The following is a 22,167-nucleotide window of genomic DNA, read 5'->3' as shown; positions in this document are numbered from 1 at the left end:
ATATAAAACATCCATATTACTCTAAGTTAAGTATGGACCAACCAAATACAGGAATGTTCAAGTTAGGTAAGTCACTTTACCACCTACTTTGAATCAAAACTTATGGATCCATTTTGGAGATAGAAGAATACGAGTCTATATTTTAAATGTTCTCATTTTAGCTGTTTTTGGAGTGTCTGTGCGCCTTCTGTGCAGTTTTCATAATTCCATGTGAGAGCTTTTCAGCTGGATGGCTTTTGCAACAGCTCCCAGCCATGTCTGAAAATTTAGACATCTTTTTCTCTTGCCCTGATTTAAGATTTTTTTTTTCTCCCAAAAAGGAAACACTGAATGTTTTTACATTGTGACTTTTCTTTCTTCTGAGAAGAAATGCAACCAAACCAACAAATGAGGACCACATAGATAGTTGTAGCTCTTAATTGTTTACTATTCCTCTAATGTAAAATTGAGTGAAGACAAACTGGTGCTGACAGTATTCCTTCCCACCAAGATTAGGAACAGCAAGAATAATTTACTTTGATGAATTGTATTCATTCTGGCTATGCAAGATTCCATAAAGGTTAACAATATAGAGGCTTAAAAGAGCCTTTATGATGTAAATCTGGGTATCCCAGTTCTAATTGAAATCAGTGAAACTTTGTGTACTATCCAAAAGATGAGACTGATTTTTAAAGCCTTGGAGCAAAGTGTTCACTGTTTTCCCAATGTCAGAGACTTTCCATAAAAGCACAGACAAGTAACCACACAACTGCCTATTGTACACTAGCAAATGGAATATATGCCATTTATTTTTAAGGACTGGGGAGAGGAGGACAGCTTCAGAAGCAGCTTCTGAGAATTCAGTTAGGTATGCATTGCATGTGAAAAAGAAATACAAAATGCACTAGAAGCTCCTTTCTGATCTGGTTGATTGTATGCGTGCAATGGTCAACTGTCACATGTGAACAAGTAGCAGTTCTTTAATGTCCAAATGTCAGAGCATTATAACGTAGCTTTAGGGGAGCAGCATAAAAGGTTAATCTTTTGGCTTCCTTGGAACTGCACACAAAAGCCAGAGAGCATCTTTCTACTCTGCCTTCTCGGCTTTATTTTGTTCCATCCCTCCTGAAAAAAAAAAAGAAAAAAAACCTAGAAAGATTCCTTTAAATTTGATGTTCACAGTTGTTTATATAAACCGATTAAGTTTGCAGGCAAATTGAGAATGGAATTAGCTATGGTAAAGTGGAGAAAACAGACAAGCAGACTGACCCAGCTGTACCTCATGGTGCACGCCAATCATGTGAAAACAAGTCATGGCTGAAATGTAGGGTTGTGAACTAGAAAACACACTGATAGTGGCAGAAAGGGGTCGGTGCAGTGAAGGAGTGGTGGTGAAGCCCCCAAAGCCTGGGTGACTTTTCTCTGCATAACCTCTTGAGGTAAAGACATCGGCATGGATTAGCTTGTTCTGGAGTCATAACAGGTGAGAGAAAAGGACTCAGCAGAAGGATTTGGTATTGCCTATGTGAGAGGATGAGAAGATGGGAGTGGAAATGGATCTGCCAATGCAATAATTTGGATAAATGGGAAACTGTCAGTCAGTGTTGAGCTGCAGATAAAGTGCAGCTGTCTGTGTCACTGTGATGGAGTTAGCACTAGCTTGTAGTTGTCCTTATGTTGTGTTTGTGTGTCTTCTTGTAGTGAGTTTGTTTCTGTGATGTCAGCACCTTGTGTGGTAGACACCACATTGGGTGTTTTCTGTGTAGTTTGTCAATGAGAGCAAAGGAAACAAACAAAGGAAGTTAACAGATTATCAACTTTTGTGTCAGTTTTGTAGCAGCATTGTTTTTCCAAAATAAAACACAACCACAATTTTGCCACAGGCTGCACTCTCTTGATAATATAATAAGGGCCTGATTTCCACATAGAAACACATAGAATGTCCGTAAGTGCAGCGTTAGGTACCTGAACTGTGTGTACAAGTATCACACAATACCTTTGTACATATTCTTCATTCACGATCCAGATGTTCAGCAGCAATCTGTTAGGTGCTTAAGGAGCCTTATCTCCCTTGATTTCAGCATTACAAATCCCAGTGCTTCTAGAAGAAATGATATTTTATTAAATTTCAAGCCATGAAGAGTCCTCTGATTGCACTGGGAGGAAAAATCTTTGTATCTCTGCATTCATGTATCAACTGCTTTTCAGCACATTTACTGCTTATAAAAATCTATCATCCTTAAAGAGAAAAAGCAATTTTAAAAAAGATTTGCACTGTCTGGTGTGCATATCATAGTCTGCCTGCCTTTATGATGTATTTAATCTCTTTTTAGTAATTCCAACAGTTATCTCATAATCCCAGTGCCCAAGTTTCCTGAAACTTGGCTTTGCACGGGCCATACGTTTATCAAACAATTGCTTGAGCTATTTTCTTGCCCTAATGTTGCAGATACAAGGTGTTGTCAATACATATGTAACTATGTTATTCCAGCCAATACTAGTCTGAAGTGGAACAGATGATATTTTAACAAATCAGTGTTCACTCAAAAACACAAATATTAAGTAAATAGTGAAAAATTCAACCCTTACCTTCCTGGTAGCTTTTGCTGCTCTGATTCAGCTTCCAGCTTCAGGAATCCCAAGACTAACAATATTTCACACTATCTAAATGTGTGACTGTAAGGAGAAGCATAATGAAATTATTGAGTATCTGACAGAATAGGGTTGCCATGTTGTATCTGTATTCACCAGATCAGCTTTGCATTATTTTGGCTGATTTTGAATTAATAAAAAGAAGGAACGCATAATTTTTTATTTACCTCTTAATTAACTAGATACATTGGTCCATATTTGCCATATGCCAAAAGAAGCCTGATCAGAAGAAAAGAATGCATAAATTTACTATTAAAGTAATTTTTTGTTTGTTGGATGAGAAAATTAAAGTGATTATTTACAAATGATTGTGCAAAATTGATAAATCCCATTTCAAACATTTCTTTCCAGATTTTGGCTTTGTGCAACACAAAATGTCTACAGACAGGTTAAGAAGTAAGATTGAAATTGCTATTGCAGATAATGGTCTCTTGGTCACTCTGAGTGTATCTTTCAGAGGGCTGTAAGTGCCTTTCTTCAGGTACAAAACAGACACGCACAAGTCAATAAGTGAATCAAGTAAAGAAAGAACCAACAGGGCCCGGGAACTATATTTAGGGTGACTTCAGTTTTTCAGTGGAGTGTGTTCCTCTGGGTAGTGTACAGGGTACTTCCATCTGCCTTGTCTCTTTTTTCCTTAGAGAAGGAGAGGGGAGAAATATTTTATTACAGGGAGAAATACTTTTTGAATGACCAAAAGTGTCCCAGCAGGGGCTGCCACAGCCCAAACAGCAGCAGCAGCTTGTTTGGCTCTCAGGAAGTGTGAGGAGAGCCTGGGAGGAGGAGATGGGTTCTGGGGCTGATGCTGGAGGGGAAATGACAGCAGAGCCCCTGAGAGCAGTCCCCCGATCTGTGTTACATCCTTGTAGCTGCTGAGGTTGAAGCACGCTGGACGTTGGCCAGCAAATTCTATAATTTGGGATTGCACTTCGAAGCCTGAAGCGATCCCTACTTTAAATGTGTCTTTACCCTGGGAAGTAGGGGTTTGATACTGTAGTGTTTTCTGGGGTCACACGTGTGAAGAAGATAGCATCTGGCCATCACCTTTATACAGATAAATCAGTTTTAGCTGCCATGTGAGAGACGGAGGGCTTAGAAAGTTCTGATAGGAATATAAATTCCACAAGATTAACTAACATAGCAAAATAATATAGAATCGTAGAACGGTAAGGGGTTGGAAGGGACCTTTAGAGATCATCTAGTCCAATTCCCCTGCTGAAGCAGGTCCACCTAGATCAGGTCACACAGGAGCGTGTCCAGGTGTGTTTTGAAGACCTCTAGAAAAGCAGACTCCACAACCCCTCTGGGCAGCCTGTGCCAGAGCTCCGTCACTCTCACAGTGAAATAGTTTTTCTTATGTTTAAAAGGAACTTTTTGTGTTCCAGCTTCATCTCATTACTCCTTGTCATGTCACTAGATACGATAGAAAAAGGGATGCCCCAACCTCCTGATACTCACCATTTATATACTTATAAATATTAATGAGATCCCCCCTCAGTCTCCTCTTCTCTAGACTAAACAGCCCCAGTTCCCACAGCCTTTCAGTGTAAATAATGAGGTCTGACTCTGCCTTCTTGGGTCTTTATTTTTGAATTAAGTATCTTTTAGAAGTAAAGTGGGTGGTATGCCAAACTTAATGAGAACATAAAATTGAAAGTATTAAGATTAAAATAGTGTTGGACCTGAGAGAGGAAATACTTAAGCATTTTGGTCAGACCTCAGGCTCACACAGCTTATCACCGTGACATTTGTGGAGTAATTATTGAGAGTAGAAATTACAGAAGGAAGTCAACTTGTGCAGAGCTCTGTCCTGTATCTAAAGAAAGGGATCATATGTGCTTATTTGGATTAATAAATGCTATCTAATAACTGCCTAATCAGAAGTGTTGCAAATGAATAAATAATTATGTTCACTATATCTGCATTAGATGCATATTCTGCACAGGTAACATTTTCTAGCTTTGATTATCACAAAGAAATATGCCATCATATATGTAACCCTGTAAATAGGAGCTTACCTGCCAAAGCATCACTGGTGATATGCCGTCTCAGCTACTCAAGTGCAAATGCAGAGCAGAGACCTGAAAGGAATATCCAACATGTAACATCAGCATACCAGCTTTCGTTTTCAGGTGAAGCAGCACAGAAAATTCCCACACATATTTAGGGCATTGCTATATATTTGCACACTGTGCTTTGGTTTGAACTATTGATAACCGTGAGTTGTGCAGATGTCTGTCCTGCAGTTCTTTTCTATTGGAGACACGTTTTCTGCTAAACCCATCCCTTTATCCTACTGATCAGCTCAGGGATTCCCATGTTTTACCTGTACAGAATGTATCGATACAGGAGCTTCAGGCTCAGCTTGAGCAGGAGACGAGACTTCACCGAGAGGAGCAAGAAAAGTTTACAGAAAAGATCATCCAGGTAAATACAAAACCTGCCTGCTGGGAGAGACGCGTGACCATGACATTTTCAGGACCATGGGAGCTGATGTCCTGATGGCTCTGCCTGAGTAAATGAAGAATCTGGAAGTTGGGGAAATGTAAACTCGAGCCTATTTTGCCACTTTGAATGTGGCCTGTCTGCTTGGTGGAGAGTTGCTTTGTCCACCCCTGTGTGGGGGAAGTTGAGGTAGAGATGTGAAATGTTGCGTGGGGAATTATATCAGCCCCTTCACATCTCTGCGAGCTGGGAAAGAATGTGTTTGATCTCTGGGAACACAGTTTGGCTTTATGCCTTGTTCTGACCCAAAGAAAATTTCTTAGCCCAAAGAAAATCCAACACTTCTCTGAAATCAGAGGAGTTGTTACATGCTCATAAGTGAAACAAGTCAGGACATTTTTTTTTTTCTCAGCACCCCATGCTTCCAGCTTGCTTATTCGTAACTGAGTAAGAATAACTAATATTTTCTTATGAGCTCCCTCTGCTCTTTTGAAGGCTGGAACAGATTAGTCAATCGTTTTGTGATCTCTGGCTCCTAGAGTGAAAAAAATCTGTTACTAATTTTTGCAGGCTCTTTGGCTCCTAACTGAAGTTTTCTTTTAAAATTTACTTCATAGACTGAATTCAGCATAACTGTTACATAGTGTAAACCATTTTTCCTTGTGCCAGCTAATCCTATTATGTCCAAGTGATATCTCTCTGTTTTTTCTTAAGTAGCTTTAATTTTCAGTTTATCTCCATAGGAGCTTCGTCATGGAAGCTTTTTAAGGCAACCAGTAAACTAATTTCCTTCCTCATTGTCTTGGCCATGAAAACTTTTTGAAAGCTATGCCTGCCTCTTAAAGTTATTTTCTTTTGCAATAGCTATCCATTGAAAAAGCATAATACTCTACAAAGCTACCTACACTGGGGTCTTCTGCAAGTCTAACAGTCTTCTTAAGTCTAACATCTTGTAAAAACAATTGAAAATGCAGCAAAATCAAAACTAACTATTCGTGTTGTCAGCCAATAGAAATCAAAGAATAAAAGTATCTTCTGGATTCTTCATTTTTTCCAGATTGTGCCCATCCTGTTGATATTGTTTTTTATCACCCTCCAGGATTTCTGGTGGAAATGACTCAGGTCTTTGCTGTATTTTACCATAACTTCATTTGGTGGAAGAACTGCATCACCACAAAATCTATTTATTTCTTCTTGTAAAATTTAAATTTAAAATAAGCCCCTTTTTTACTATTTCATTTTTAGCAATGTTTAACAACATCCTATTGACGTGTGCAAGCAGTGTACAATCTCCTCGACTGTTAGGAGGAGTTGCATGTATGGTTTTTTGGCTGTTATATCTCATTTTATTCCAGACTACTTCTAAGCTGCATTTTAAACCCATTTAAGCTAGCAACTACTGTAAATAATTTCGATTTAATTGGAAACTTCTTAAGGTACAGTAGTGTAGCTGCTGAAAATTTGCATTGTGCCAGAGCACATCATTTAAAAGACAGGAAAGTCCTTAGTAAACCATGTGGTGTGGACCAGTAGCCTGTATCAGAAGCATCTAAATGTTGACATGAAAATTGAGCATGTATTTCTTAGCAGTATTAATTGTTGGGAGGGTCCATGCTCCTGAAGAAGAATTTGTGAAGTAGTCTTCATTGCTGTGTGAATGTTGTTTGTTGCAGGATATGTTCTACAGTTTAAATCATTGTGGTCATTAGTGTGTTATGGCTTTCATGGATTTTATCTATAGGTCTGGTCAGCAAAGGGAAAGGCTGTTGTTCTGCAGGATGGAATATAGTAGAAACTGGTATGTGTAAGCAGTGGCTCTTAACTCATTTTTCATCTGCCTTTTCTTGATCAATGTGAACCACAGCATTGTTGAAGTGGAAACACTATTTTGTCCATGCAAAAGAACTTGAGGTGTTATACAACTAACTTGTACAAGAGCCACTGGGCACAGATCATGCCATGGTTTGGTGTTTAAAGAGTGTTTCAAGTGGCCTTGTGTTGAATGAACTTTTCTTGGTGCTTCTAGTTCTGAAACTAAGATATGTCAAAAGCTGAGTTACAACTTGTTTTTGTCTCTTCACTTCCTCCAAGTGTCCCTGATCTAGTCATATCAGAATGAGAAACTGTTTACAGTGTGTTGTTCAGATGCCTACAAGTAAGGACTGTGAAAATTGATGAGCCAGTGGTTGTATCATCCGAAATACTGGATGTGGTCCCTTTAGAAATGTTGTCCTTACAGAAGCAGGGAGAAACATAGCCACAGGGGAAAGGGTGAGTCTGTGGCTAGGGAGGCAAGAGGCAAGAGTAGTATTCCAGGTTGTCTGAAGGGCAGTTGTGGTTCCACCTTGTAAGAATGGCTGTAAATGCTTTAGCAAGTGTGATATGTGCAGCAAAGTGGGGTGATAGCTGTGCTGGGAACAAGCATATTGCAGGGATCCGATCAAAAGAGGAAGGAAAATACGAGTAGTATGAAGCAACAGCAGAAGTCTTGTGTGTCTTCAATGTTCACATCCATAGCAAGCCACTTGGATGTGGTATATCTAAGCAAAGGTTATCAGCTGTTGTCTTTTAATATCCTCAACAGTCATAAGTGCTGAGCCAAACTCAGTAGCTGCTCACTACTAATGAAAATTGGAGATTTGTTTGTCTCACCCAACAAAGTACAAGTCCTGGGGACCATCCCAGGACAGCATCCCATTGACATGATGTCTGTCATTCCATTAAAGCTGGAGGAGGAGCATATGCAGACCCTGCGGAGGAAAGACTTGGAAGTGCAAAGTTTGACTTTGCAGAACAAACTGGAAGAGAAAACCTGGAGCCAAGAGAAAAGTCTGCTCCAGCAAGAACTCAGGCATTTCAAGCAGGACACCTTTCTCCTGTATGTCAAACTGAAGTGGCTGCTGAAACACTGGCGGCAAGGCAAGCGAATGGAAGAGGAAGAAGAGGATGTATTAGAGGTAACTGTCCACCCTGTTAACCCAATGGAGTTGCAAGTGGTGGGGTAGTGGGTTATCCCTTCTTTAGGTGTAGACTTTAAACATGACATGGCATCAGCAATTTTATAATTATACATAGATTTAAAGTGGGTTCAAATTAACCATGAGGACTTTTCTTTAGTTTGGTTGTGCTAAAATACATTTTGAATTACGTCTTACAGATCACCCGTCTTTACATCTAAGCCCTTAGCTAGTCCTGAAAACCTGTCATAGTAAATGAAAATTTAATTAAGTCTCAAACACAGGAGTCCTGAATAATCTTTGGAAAGAAAAAACATGTCTATGAGCTGATGGAGTCAAATCTATTTAGATGAGTTGAGTGCTGTCATTCTTACCATGTGCACAGTGTGTTCCTTAAAAAGCCTTCAGCAATACAGATGGAGGAAAGCTCTGTTTTCATATTGGCAGGAGAATTATACGTCTTCAGTGAATCATTCTTGTTTGTTCCTATTCTCCATACACACGTCTATCACCGTCAGCAGCAGTACACTAGTAGTCATCATGGTGATTTTCCAAGTAGTGACTAAATTAAGATTAGGAATTTCAGGAGTACATAACAACCTGGAATCCCCAAGCTGACACATTTTAGCAGGGGGTGTGATTGCCAGCCAACACACAATGTGAAGAAAGGTGCTGCTCAATTGTGTGGAGCTGCACATCCAGAATTGCCATTTGCTTTGGAAATCTTGCCTAAAGGAAAAATAAGTTTAAAAAAGTGTTTGCCCATTCTGACATTTTATACAAAATTCTTGAGAATAAGAGATTTATTTTGTTCATGCAATTCTGAAAACATTTGCTAAGGCAACTAAGTAATTTTTCTCAGTATTTCTGATAATTTTGTGCCTAGTGTTTTTTATTGTTTGCTACATTTTGGCAGTACAGGTAACCTTTCAGGTCTGGTAATAGTGTGCTAAAGTTTAGTACGCTGATGTTTTGTATTCTTAGAATATCTTTACCTTCATCTACTCGGGTAATATGAGTCAGAAACAAGAGATAAGTAGCTTTTTTGAAATAAATTTCTTCTACTTTTCTTACACTAATTTGCTTCTATGTAAACTAGCTCATCATCTAATATCAAAATAGCTTTCATTTTCTGTTTGGATTTTTTGACTGGTTAATGTATAATCAATCCACCTCCAGTCATTATTGGAGTCACATGTTTTGCTAATACATTAGACAGAATACAGTGGTAGATTTGAATATTTTCTGACCTGTATATCTTCATCAGACAATACACCAGTGTCTTATATGGCTTTTCGTTAATGCCTAATGAATTATATTCATCATACTGCATTGCATTCATGTTTTCAGCTGCATAGATCTCTTTTTCTGCAGGCCTGTATAGTGTTGTGTTCACATATGCAACATCATACATCATCCAAATCTCATCTCATGTAGCCTATAGAATAGAAGTCAATGTATCCCACCAGAGAGATGCAGGGGAAGATAATCCCTTTCCTTAGCCCTTCAATGAATTTCTGTCCCGTGAAGTAAATGGCAAAAGAATGTTGATGTGTCCCATCCCTTGAATTTCAGATTGAGCGCCCCGACACCCTCCCAGACTTGGGCATTCAGTCTGAGCAGAAGGCTGATGATGCAGAACGAGAGGAGGAGGAGGAGGATGTTGTGTTTGCACTGACAGATTTCTCCCAGCATCCCACCACAGAGAGCACTGACCATGGACCACAGCTTCAGACTGCAGAATTACTGCAGCAGCAGAAGCAGGTACTGTGCCATTTGTGTATCATACCCTGAGAATGGAAACTGTGGATTTCTCAAGGGAGTTAATTTTTTTCTGCTGCTATGTTAAATCACCGAGAATCATACTTGTAAAAATACTTCATGCTACACAGCAATTATAGTGAATTTCATCCATTATATTTCTATTTAATCAGGAGCCATGTGATTATTGTTCTCCTGTTGGCAGATGCTATCAGTGAAAAATCCTATTTCCTCTTGTGGCTGTTTGCCCAGAAACATCTATCAGTATGTGATAGTTTGCAGAATTTACATGCTCCTTTTGCCTGAGCACATCTATTGTATTCTACTGTCAAGCTTTTAGCAAGAAGAGGTTATTTTATTTCCTTTAAATAATTCAAGAAACTAGCACATGTATTTAATGGTTCTCTTAGAGGTGATGGGAAAACAATGCAGAAGTTCCTTCCTGTCAGTGGGCTTGTTTTCAAATGCCTAAAAGCACGTCATGCTTTTCACTGACATCTCCTGCACCTTGCCTGTGTGTGTCAGAGCACTGCCATCTATCCAACTTTTTCCTTTGTGCACTTAATATACTAGCAGTCCTAGCAATAATAATAGCAAACATTCAACAAGAACAGACTTAAGGCTTCCAACAGTTCTTCAGGAGCATCTGCTTATTTTTTTTAAAATGGAAAACATTCAGATAAGAGCATCCCATTACATGGAACTATTTGCAGTCATAAGTAGAGCAGAGCAAGAATTCTGCATAAAACATAAATACAGTGAAAAAGACCTTATGCCTTATGCTTCATCTGTGTTTGAGCCCTTGACTTAGGAGCCCGCTCCACAGCAAGAGGTCTCAGACAAATATATACTCTCTATGACCACATTACTTTACTGGACTGGCTGCAGGATCTGGGAGCTGTGTGTGTCTTTGCATTTCAGCTCTTCAACTTGCATTCCCCAGACTCTCACTACTGTGTACAACCTGTCTGCATGTTATCTATATGATCTAATAGAGATGCAGCAGGCAACAAGAAGTCTCTATCCTGTAATAAGATTAGGCTAATTCTGGGAGGCACATAGGCTATATTGCAATCTGCCTCTCTGGTTCAGCATGTAACTTCAGTTAGAATTTCTATTTCAAGAAAAATCAGAGAAAACTATGATCTTTATGCCATTTCATATTCTGCTTTAAGTTTATATACTCTTGCTTTCGGTTTTCAAAGTAGCTGACAGCTCCATTCTCCAGCTATTATTTTCTGTGAAGTGTGCTATCAAGGTAGTATTTATTCGATCATTTTAGCTTTTGGAAAGGTTCTACCTTGCCAGTCACCCAGACTCATGTCTGTCATCCTTTCAAGAGTCTATTCTCTAGCAGAGGCTGAAGAAGGCCATGAAGTGATGATCCTGAGTCTGTCATTAACTGCATTCCACCTGTAGAGTGATTTAATCTAAAATGACTAAAAGAAATATAAACCAAGATAATATCTCAGTACAAACTCTGTCATGCACTAATGTTCTAAATAGATCTTTTAAAATGGCCAACATTAAAAGAAATTATGTCCTCTTTGAAATAATTGTTGTTTAGGCAATTAAAGTGGCAGAAATGGGAAGCAGAATTGCTTATAATTCATTGTTATATACATTGCATTATGTTCTAATGTGCCAATTCCAGCTACTCTTGCTTAAAGAATTGATCCATTGGAACAGACTGCATCTCAGTGCCTCTCTTGATAGTGAATAATGCATGATATTCAAATGGACTTATGAAGGTAAAACAGGTTTCTTGCCTTCCAACCAGGAAAAATGTTACGTCAACACTACAAAAATGAGTGGGTTTGCTAAATATTTCTCTTAAGCACTGTTACTCGTTTTGGCTACTGCCACTAATGAATCTTTGAAAAAGCACTGTGTTTATTGTCAAATGTATGAAAAGGGATTCCCGATTATTTTCTGGCATGGATATAGGAATTCCTAGTGTAGGTTAATTCTGATGCTGTCATAGGTTCAGGCTGTAGAAAGTTCTTCTGGAAGACCATGACAGATGAGTAGCTGCCTTCACACCTCCTGCATGCTTGAGGCTGCAAACCTCTGGCATCCAGGACGTTCACTGTTCTTACCAACCTCACAGACTCTGGTCCTTGCTCTACACACATTACAGACTTTCACTCATAAATATCAACTCCATTCTAATTCATATATGATCACAAAACACATTAATAAAAAAAAAATAGAGCAAGAAAACACTTTGCCTGGGTTGTCTCAGCTTTGAAAGCTCAGAGAGTGTCAGCAAATCCAGAGCGTGTCCTTCCTGGTGGGTTGGATCTCAGCAATGCTCACCTCCCAGTGTATCACTGGCTGTGCTGAAAAACACCTAGGGTTGTGGGGGTCTTCTGCAGGTTCCTTAAGCCTGCAGCTGGAAAAAAGCACCATTCCTATGGGGAATTTGGGGTGAGTGGTGAAACTGAAGTCTCCAAGGTTTGCAGCTGACCAGGAGAGCCCCAAGGTGCTGGTTCTGCCTGGCAGGTTCCAAGACTAAGTGCATCAGCACCTGCTTCACATTAGGCAGGAAATTTTGCAATAGTCTAGGAGCAGCTGAGATAACTAGGTCAGAAAAAAAAGAAAGAGCTTATGGTAACTTGAAGTAACCCATATTTATTTTTAACCTTCCATATTAATATTTAATGGCTTGTATTTTCAGCCTGCACTCTCACTGCTGACTTTCTCACCTTGCCTGGAAAGTGGAATTGTTTTGAGAAAAATTATAAACTCTGAGGCCTTAATTTTAACAAGCAGCCTTGAATTTTATACTATTATGATTTGAGGTACTAGCCTTGGTGGAAAGTACATGTCTCACTTGTCTATGATTTTTATGTGGCCAGTGTGTGGAAGGATGAATACATATAGGAGAGGGGAGAAAATATATTAGTTGATGAGAAGCAGAGTAGATGGGGTCTTTAAGGAGGGACAACTCAAATTTCTCTTGATGGTGTTGTCCCTTGACTGGAAGCTGGGGCATACTATGGAAAGGATTAGGCAAAAAAAGTGGCAAGGCTCAAGAGCCAAGCAGGAAGTCTTGTCATGGGCAGTAAGCAGGCAAGTCGAGTGGCTGACTTGCAGGAGTCAGCACTTCTAAGTGCGCAGTAAGACATCAGGGAGAACAGCCTGTAGAAAAAGGAAAAGCTTATGTTCAGCTGAGTAGAAAAGGTGAGATGCTTGCTGGATGGTATAAGATCAGAGCATTAAGAAGAAAAGAGTTTATACATCTGTGGTCCAGTGTAAAACTCATTAAAAACAATACACCCATGTTGTTACTGGGATGGGCGGAACTGTCAAGAAGATTCCCAGTTAGATCTTTTTTTCCTCGTACAATATTTGTTTTCAAAGCTTAGCTAAAGAAGAGCCCAAAGGAACAGCAATTAAGACCTAAATATACTAAAATTATTTGCCCCAATATCCAGCTTCACTTTTGCCTGGATTTGTAGATAGGCAGAGAAAATGCACAGTTCTCGTTTGCTAGTTAGGCTTCTGACCTTGTGTTTTTAATTGACAGCTCAACTAAACTGCTTGTAATACCAGGCTTTGACTAAATTCTTAAGTTAAATTTTCCAGTAGAATTCTCAGAGAAGAAACAATTGTGATTAAAAGCAGAACCAAGCTTCTGACAACTGCTCTTATCCCAAATTTTGCTACAGCTGGAGGCTTTGATTTCTGGGATTGACTTAACTTATTAAGGACTCCGAAGTCCTGGAATTTAATTAAAATTCACTGCATTAAGTTTATACTTATTGTCAGCTGTTGTTTCTTTTATCTATAAACCCTGAGCTGTGGATACAAGAAGACTTTAAACTGCTTTTGTAATTCTCTTGGTTTAGATCAGTTGTGAATGAGTCAAATTCCTCCATGCACTAAATTTCGGTAACTGGTAAGGTACCAAAGAGCCAGCTCCTTGAAAAGGAACCTATCAAGAGAATCAGAGCCATGGCTGATTTTTTCTGCCTGGATAACATCCCTGGGAGGAAGATGAAGACCGTAACACCCTTATTGTGTATCTGTAGGACTTGTTCTTATACAGAAGCTGTTTGACAGTTTTACCAACAGAAATATAAAGCATATAAAGTTGGATTTCAGAGCACATTGTCTCAAAAGTACTTTGCTTGTTCTCCAAAAACACTCCAGTTTGACAAAACAGAAAAAATAATCTCACAGACCTCTCCAACTTCCAACTGCTAATACAAAGTCATGCAAAAGAGACTTCTCTGCAGGGATTAAAAGTACGTAACCAAAACTGGATTTATATTGGCAAGTAAATTAAAATGCCAGCAAGCCCAGGGGGCACCTGCGGTACTTATGCCATAACAGCAATGTTGATGTAATTCACCTAGAAATAAGACATACCCTTATCCCCGTAGGCTACAAACCTGCAGGGAGACATTTTTGGCCCCTCTCTGTACTATTCCATCATGTCTTTCTTTGCAAACCTAATTTTACAGGACTCTAAAGCTATCAAATGTATGCACAGGAATGAGGGATGTGGCTTGCTTTAGAGTTATTTGGGTTTATTTTTCTTTGGCCTCATGTCCTTCATGGAACCATTTGGCTTCTTTTACAGAGGAAGTTTTATACAGCACACCAGAAAACACAGAACAAGGGTCTTCAATGAATGCACTTTGTAGATGTTTGGGGCCAGGGTTTTCAGAAAGGATGAGGCCAGATTCTGAGGCGCTCAATACCCAGCAGCTCTTATTGTGACACTTAAGGACAAATCTTCAAAAGACGACTTGTTTTGCTTACTTCACAAGGGGCTTGAGATGTTTGGAGAATTTAGCCTTAATTGGGTGTCAGAACGAAAACTCATGGTGGAAACATAAAAGCTCATTACGTATTGAAAAGTAGGTGATCTTACGTGCATGGTGGAGACTGCTGCTGTATAGTAGGAAATTGCTAATTGGCATTAAATGTTAATGGAATTCATTCTGCTTCTGTGGGTGCATTTCTTATAAAAACCCCATGTTGTATACCGCCACATTTCATTAGCCCAAACAGATTATAGGTCAGTGAGCACCTGAAGTCATTTCTCTGCATCTAGCATCCTTTTGCTGATGAATCAAATGGCTTGGAAAAAGTAAACCACGTTTGTTTGTTCTTTAAAGAAATAGCATCCTGGTATGTCTAATTAGTGATTACAGAAGTGAGTGAGGGGAGTTCAGTGATGTCAAAAATCCAATGGGCATATGAAATCAGCTTAGTCGTCTGCAGAAAAATTTATATATATTGACATTGAAAAAAGCATGATAATTATTTATTATTGGCACACATGTGTTTACTTGACTTGTCTACAAAGTCCCCATGGGGGTACTTCATGAAACACCAGATAAGAGGAACTGCAGGAAGCCTCTGCTTGGGAAAATAAATGAAAAATAAAATAAATTAAACTGTCGTGCGGGAGTCAAGGTGGCTAATTCAAGTTAGGCCTTCACAAAGAAGCTAACACATTCATGAGAACTAGGTGATTAAACGATGAATTTGATGATTAAACTTTCCCATTTTTCTGCCCATGCTGTGTCTGCTAATCAAGTATAATTTTCTTAAAAGTTTTTTTTCTGTATAGAATAACTCGTCAGATGCAATCTCTGGCTACCCCCTGGTCTTTGAGAGGCTCGTTGGCAATACTCAATTAAAATTTTGGACAAATAAATCATATTGCACACTTCTGTTTTCTAATTTAATTACTTCAAAAAATAGTGAGATATGTTTTATTACACAGTTCCAAAATGAATCTTTAAAACATATTTTTTTTATATTTAACATAACAATGACAGGTTTTACAAGTCACCAGAGAATTTGCAGAAAGGAAATGCCAAAACTAAAGAAATGTTTTAAAAATAGAGATTTGAATAAGTATACATGCTGTCTTTCAGTACTTGCCAAGATCAGGTGTAATCTCTGGGCTCAACTTGGGTCCTGGCTAGCACAAGAGCACAGACAGCATTTTCAGTATGACTGTGACATTCTCAACAAGACCTGGATGGGAGTTTGGTCATTGATCCCATTATTAAGAGGGAAAGTGGCCTATCTGGCATTCATGCCTTTCGTACCAAAGACGATTCTGCTGCAAAGCGAACCTGTGTGCAATTGTCTGGGACCGAGGAGAAGTTTTATTTGATAATACAAAAGCATTGATAATTAATCTTTTTTTCTTTACATGTAGTTTACAAGTATTTGAGGTTTGATGCTGAACAATGATTGTATGCATGAGATGTCCAGCTACCCAGAAAACCTCAGAAATTATACTCTAACTTTGGTTTTTAATGGGAAAAAATAAATTATTACAGATGTCCTGAATCCAGAAACATGCTTAATGCCTTTTTCAAGGTGACTTAAGCGTCTTTGGCTTTCATGTGTGCTTCGGGAGTAGGACTAACAAGAAGTAGAATCATAGAATCATAGACTCATTTAAGTTGAAAAAGAGCCTTAAGATCATTGAGTCCAACTGTTAGCTTAACACTGCTACATCCTCCACTAAACCATGTCCCTAAACACCACATCTACATGTCTTTTAAATACCTTCAGGGATACTGACAACCACTTCCCTGGGAAGCCTGCAGTCAGAGAAGGCATTGCTATTCTTAGTTTTCTCACATGAAAGTTAGCCCAGGCACTTTCTCTTCCATGCAGTGGACATGCAGGCAATTTTCCTGCCAAAAATAACACTGGATGCTAAAGCCATCCAATGACATCATTTTGTTTGCTTTGTTGGGGCAGGCAAGTGAGAATCGGAAGCTCCTGAATGCTCTGAAGGGTTTGCTGGATGACTTCCGCTCGGAGCTGCGGGACGAGGAGCGGGAGCGCCAGGGATTCCAGCAGCAGTATGCCCTGCACAAGGCAGCCTGGGAGGTGGAAGTGACTGAACTCAAGTGCCACCTTGAACAGGTAATGTCCTCCATGTCCAACACCAGTAAAGAATGGCTGAAATGCTTAATGAAATGGGAAATCCGTGACAGACACAAAAAGGACTGTTTATTTTCATTTAACCCTGATGCCTGAAAGCCCCCCTGATGCCTGAGCAAAATTTTGCCTCTTGTGGTGCCTCTTGGATTCCAGTTGTCCCACAACAAATCCTCATGTTGTAGGTACTGTGTAAAATAGGTGAGGACAAAGGAACCGAACCTCTTCTTGCTATGCTTTCTCAGAAGAGTTGGCTGGTAATTTATCACCTGCAGTAATGAGGCATGCAGGTGTCTCTATCAACTGGCATTTATCTTGATGTTTGCATGCTCACAGTTAGCTCATCGCTGTGCCTTGGTACATAGCAACTGTGGTATTTGATGCTTAGGAGAGAAAAGAGTGATTTAATAAGAGCGAAGTGGTAGATCAATATGTTAATATTAAACCAGCTATTCAAAGCTACTGGTTAGTGATGGATGGTACCCCAGTGAAGAGAGATCTCTAGCTACCTGCCATGGGATACTGTTAGAAGTATTTATATAAAATCTGGTGCCAAGTGCTTCAGTGGCTGTTCACAGAAGATGTACTGTGAAAACGATATGAAAACAAATCAGAAAAAACCCCACAAGTATTAATTTCCAAAGCTGATGGGGTAAAAGTTGTAATTTTCCACACTGAAGAGGGGAAGGCTGGGAGAATTAGTACATTCAGATCTTGAGAAAAATATTTTTAATTCTAGTGCTTCCTGGCAGAAGACAACTATAATAAAAATATTCACTGCTGGGAGAGTGATATGTTTAGGAGGATTTACTGAACATGAGAGACTCACCGTGACGCACAGAGCTGGGATACAAGTGCTGCTTTTCCTTCCCAGGTACTGTAGGCAGCTTTCCCAGAATGAAGGAAGAACCTTTAATTTTAGCAGTTTTTTCTCAGAGGATTCAGATTCTCAGTTCAGCTGCTTCTTAGTGCACATACATTTCCAGACAACAGATCACTTGAGAAAAGAAACACATCAATTCCTATTTTTGCTCCTTCTAAGATAAAACCTTAGATTTACCTTAAACTGAACACACAACAAAGAGCAAAACTTACTAGTTTGATAATGAACTACCAATTTAGAGCTTGCATGCTTTACCTTTGTTTGGGTGATAAATTCCTAGGTTTTTGCTCGTGTTTGGCACTCAGGCAGTGCTAGCATTCCTGCCCACAGAGAAGAGAGGTTTGCACCCCTCTCCTGGGGCCTTTATCAGACTTTTTGCTCTGCTGGTAATAACATGGTAATTATTGAGCCATGGATGTTACTTTTTACACTATTTTAAAGCAAGTGGAAAGAATTAAACTGGTTGATACTTAAAGCTTAAAAGTGTCTTCCTTAGACAATTCCCTGCAACACTTCTATTTCACAGTCAAAAAAGATCTCTAATGCAGTAGCAAAAAGAGAGCATATCAGTCATTAGAATTTCAATTAGGATAGGGCAAACAATGTAAGTGTCCCACTGAGGTCTAGCATATGTGCTCACAATTGCAAGGAGGCAGTTGAAAAACTAAGTATAAAAATAATACTGTAATAGCTCTGAAACAGAAACAGTATAAACATAAATTAAGCTAATGTTAAAGGTTCAAAGTGCAGAGTGTTTTCCCTATAGGTTCAATTTCAGGATCAAAAATCGGAGGAGCTAGCGAACAACATGTAAAATATTAGCATTACATACAGTCACGTTAACATTCTTTGCTATTCTGTGCCTAACGTGTGGCACAACATCTTTAATGAAATAGCCAAGTCTATTAATGAAATAGCCAAGAGAGGAGGACCTCTCTTGATGTGGTTTCGTTGTTTTGAAGCAGTAGGCTGTGGAGCGCTTCCACTGTAGGTTTTGTATAGAGATGCCAACCGCCTGACAAGCCCACAGAGAATCAAGGCTTTTCTAGTCTCCTGTTGTCTTCACTGATGCTGTTTTCCATTTGTTTTGTGAAGCAGTAGGTCAATTAACAAGAGCACTTTCCTCAAGAGAGTCAATTCCTAGTTTATAGTCACTGGCAATGGTTTTGTCTTTTGATCCTTCAACTCCCTGCATAGGAAAGAACGGAAAAAAGAGGAAAATTCTTTTGATATAACTGCACTGCATGTCAGGGATGACAGTGTACCATTGCCTGCTGCTTTGGAGATACATCTGCATATATCATGACAAAGAAAAGTTTTGGCTGTCAGAAGTGCATGTACATCTTATTTGGCAGGAGAATCCTTAGGCATTGTTTCTAAGATAAGAAATAATGAGATTGCTCCCAAGTATGGGGTTGTGATAATGCTGAGCCACTAAGGAGTCTCAGTAATTCTCAGCCTCTGTCTCAACAAGTGAAAAATCCCAGTATTTTGGGAACTGAGCAATTTTTGGAAGGAGGAGGGAGTTAGTGTAAGGAGTCAAATCCTGCATATGCTTTGAGAACTCACATGTAAGGACAGGATCCTAACTAGGCCTCTGAGCAATTGTTTACCTTCAGAATGCCTAAGCACAACTTTCACTTCAGAGGCAGAAATGAGTATTTGCTGCTTTTTGGTCCAGTTTGCCTGCAGAGATAGGATGGAGATGCACCCCATTCTGAGTCACTCACACATCTACTGAGTTGTCAGTAAAAGGTCAGGCTTTGGGGGTAAATTCTTCACTTGCTTGAACTTACACAAAACCACTGAGCACTTTTTTCACTCTGACAGCAGTTCAGCAGTGGTCCACATTGGCCATAGAGGTTATGCAATCCCTGGGCTTGGAATTTTGTCAGAATTGAACTGAAAAAAGTCCTGCACAACCCAATCTGATCTTAGAGTCAATTGGACTGGAGACTTCCTGACACCCCATCAAGCCTACATTTTAGGAAAGGCTTTCCTAAGCCTTAGGTCAGCTCTTCTAATGGAGCTGAGCCCTGAACATGAAGTGAAGAGAGGGAAGGCAGCATCACCTAACTGCCTTAGCAATCAGTTGAGACACCAAAAACCTGCAGAGATGCGGGGGGTGACATTGCTAAGTCTCCTTCTGCTGCTAACACCCTCTTCTGTTGGAAGGTGTGAGGAGTTGTGAAATAAGACCATTGTTGAGGATTGTTCTGGGAAAAGTCTCTCCAGAAGATGTATGCATTCTCTTTAGGTTTTGGGTACACCGAGTGAGAGCACGAAAGCAGAGCAGTAGTGTCTGCAATGTCGTCTTGGTGATTGTCTCAGATCCGATGATTGGGTTGGAGTTTATCTCTTGTGTTTCTTTCACTGCTGGTACCCACATTCCCTTCAGAAAGATTGTAACTGATGCCTTAATAGCATGAGCTGATGGAGCTTGAGAAATTATTCACTATATTTTTCACTATCTCAATTTTAAAGCTTTTTTTAAGTTGAACATATTTGATCATGTATTGGAATCCTAAGATCTAAGAATTGCCATAGCTGTGCTTTGCCATTACTTTTGTGGAGTTAGGTCTGTAACTCAAATTCATTGTCAGACATAGGCTTTTACCACAGAAAGTTTAATGTTCTATGAATGTTTTACTTTAATGCCAGCTGGAAGGGAAGAGTGCAAACACCTCAGGAGAAACAGGACTCACTTCTGATGCAAAGGGAGCTTTTAAAAGGGAAAGAGAGGAGCACAAGAAGCTTCTGGCAGAGAGTCATGGTGTGGCGATGGACCTCCGCTGGCAAATCCAGCACAATGAGAAGAACTGGAACCGAGAAAAGGTTGAGCTCCTGGACAGGCTTGATAGAGAGCGGCGAGAATGGGAGCGTCAAAAGAAAGAGCTGGTCAAGCGGATAGAGCAGGTAAGGAGTCATTTTGGGGTGGACACTGGTTAGCTGCAAGTGTGAGGTATTGCACTATTTCTACACTCAAGCTATAGTCAAGAGACTGCATTAAGAAGTAGCACAGGAACAATTTTGGTTTCTTAGCTACAACAGTGTTTCTCATGCTACAAAACAATTTACATACACAAGGGAGTAAAAGGAAAATGCTCATAATCCCCATAAAAGACCACTTATGAGAAATCATCTCCAGGTTAAAGGCCATTTCCTGATTCATTTCAATTACCCAAGCAGGCATGGCCACATCGATTCATTCTGTTTGAAAGCTTCTATGCACCTCTTCACGCTAAAACACTTAATGCCACATGCAAGGTTATTCCAGGTTTTATATACAGCTTCCTGCCAAAAAAGTCTGTTCATCTGTGAATTACCCACCAAAGACACAGCTGCTCAGACTATTCAACTGAATTCTTTTTCTGTAGCAAAGGAACCTGGGAGTTAATGTGAAGAGCCCTGACTGGTAACAAACCGCTATCAATACTAAATGTTCAGAAGATATTTGTGACCTTGGTCACACAAATTTTGTGCACACTTCTGCTACCATTTGCAAATCTGGTAACTGCATACCTGTCCCCTTGTTTTTCATGCTTACCTGTTCTTTCATCTGCCAAGTATTAGAGACAAATTATACCTAATTAATTTAATATCTGACTGTAAGCCAAACAAAAATTAAGACGTTTAACAAGGGAAGAGTTAATACACTGTTTTTTACTAAACGTTATTCAGCTCTGAGTCATGAATTCCAGGAAAAGTAAGAAAAACAACTGAAATTTGGAGTCCTCAATTAACTGGATACTTTCTGTCCTTAGGGTGTCGGAACAGCACCAGATTTGTGCACGCTCTCTAGGGAGTACTGTGCTTGAATGATGCACCAAGTGGCTTCACAGGTTAAGTTACTGAGAGGCCAGTGTAACTTCATGACCAGTTTCTGTGTCTCATGTTCCCATGCATGGGCTGCAACAAGAAACTAAAGAAAAGACATCAGGCTGCAAATACTCTGAGTGCAGGACTAAACCTCAGTTTAAGCTATGGCAATTTAACCCACAGAGAAGCAGTTAGGAAAATCCTGTAGTCTATGGACATTTCTAAAATCTCTGCTAAAAGTGTAGGTCTGAGTGGGTAGTGACCAACGTGAAAGTTTTACAGACTAATAAAGGTGATTTTTGAGCTTCTAAATTTCAAAATATCAATAAGCAATAATCTGGATTTTTTAATCTCACATTTATCTCAGCAGTTTTGTGTGTACTTCATGCAGTTGATTGAGCTAGCCTTTATATGCAGCCCAGTAGTACATCTCCTAAGATAAAACAGCATAAAACAACACCTATGATCCAAGAAGGCTTGAAGCAGAGCTCTTCATCCAAATCACCTGGTTTCCAGGGTTCAGTGACAGAAGGTGCCAAGTTCTATGTGTCTTGACTGGGCTAACTTTTGAGTTTCAGTGGCCAAACTGGCTCCTGTGGATTCTTCATGCACAATGGGAATTAAATAACCCTCATAAAATTTGGCTGTATACTAAGGATGTGGACACAGCCTTTTCTGAGGAGGGTCGGTGGTACCTCTTTGAATGTTTATGCTGCTGTTCCTGTGAACTGTATTTTTTAATGT

The 22,167-nt window shown here is 39.5% G+C and overlaps 1 protein-coding gene across 4 annotated transcripts in view; it reads left to right on the top strand.

Annotated features, from left to right (window-relative positions):
- MTCL1 (microtubule crosslinking factor 1) overlaps positions 1 to 22,167 on the top strand; it is a 106,087-nt gene that overhangs the window by 67,535 nt on the left and 16,385 nt on the right. For 2 of the 4 annotated variants that reach the window (XM_061996088.1, XM_061996087.1), the window contains 5 exons: positions 4,966 to 5,058; positions 7,803 to 8,033; positions 9,609 to 9,797; positions 16,539 to 16,706; positions 20,266 to 20,520. In XM_061996088.1, the coding sequence (XP_061852072.1) occupies positions 4,966 to 5,058; positions 7,803 to 8,033; positions 9,609 to 9,797; positions 16,539 to 16,706; positions 20,266 to 20,520 (936 nt within the window). The remainder of the gene's footprint in view (positions 1 to 4,965; positions 5,059 to 7,802; positions 8,034 to 9,608; positions 9,798 to 16,538; positions 16,707 to 20,265; positions 20,521 to 22,167) is intronic. The other 2 variants (XM_061996091.1, XM_061996090.1) reach the window with 1 other exon arrangement.

This window comes from Colius striatus, chromosome 4, assembly GCF_028858725.1.
Source record: "Colius striatus isolate bColStr4 chromosome 4, bColStr4.1.hap1, whole genome shotgun sequence".
NCBI classification, from domain to species: domain Eukaryota; kingdom Metazoa; phylum Chordata; class Aves; order Coliiformes; family Coliidae; genus Colius; species Colius striatus.
The sequence above is the reverse complement of the archived record's forward strand: the minus strand, read 5'-3'. Positions and strand labels throughout refer to the sequence as shown.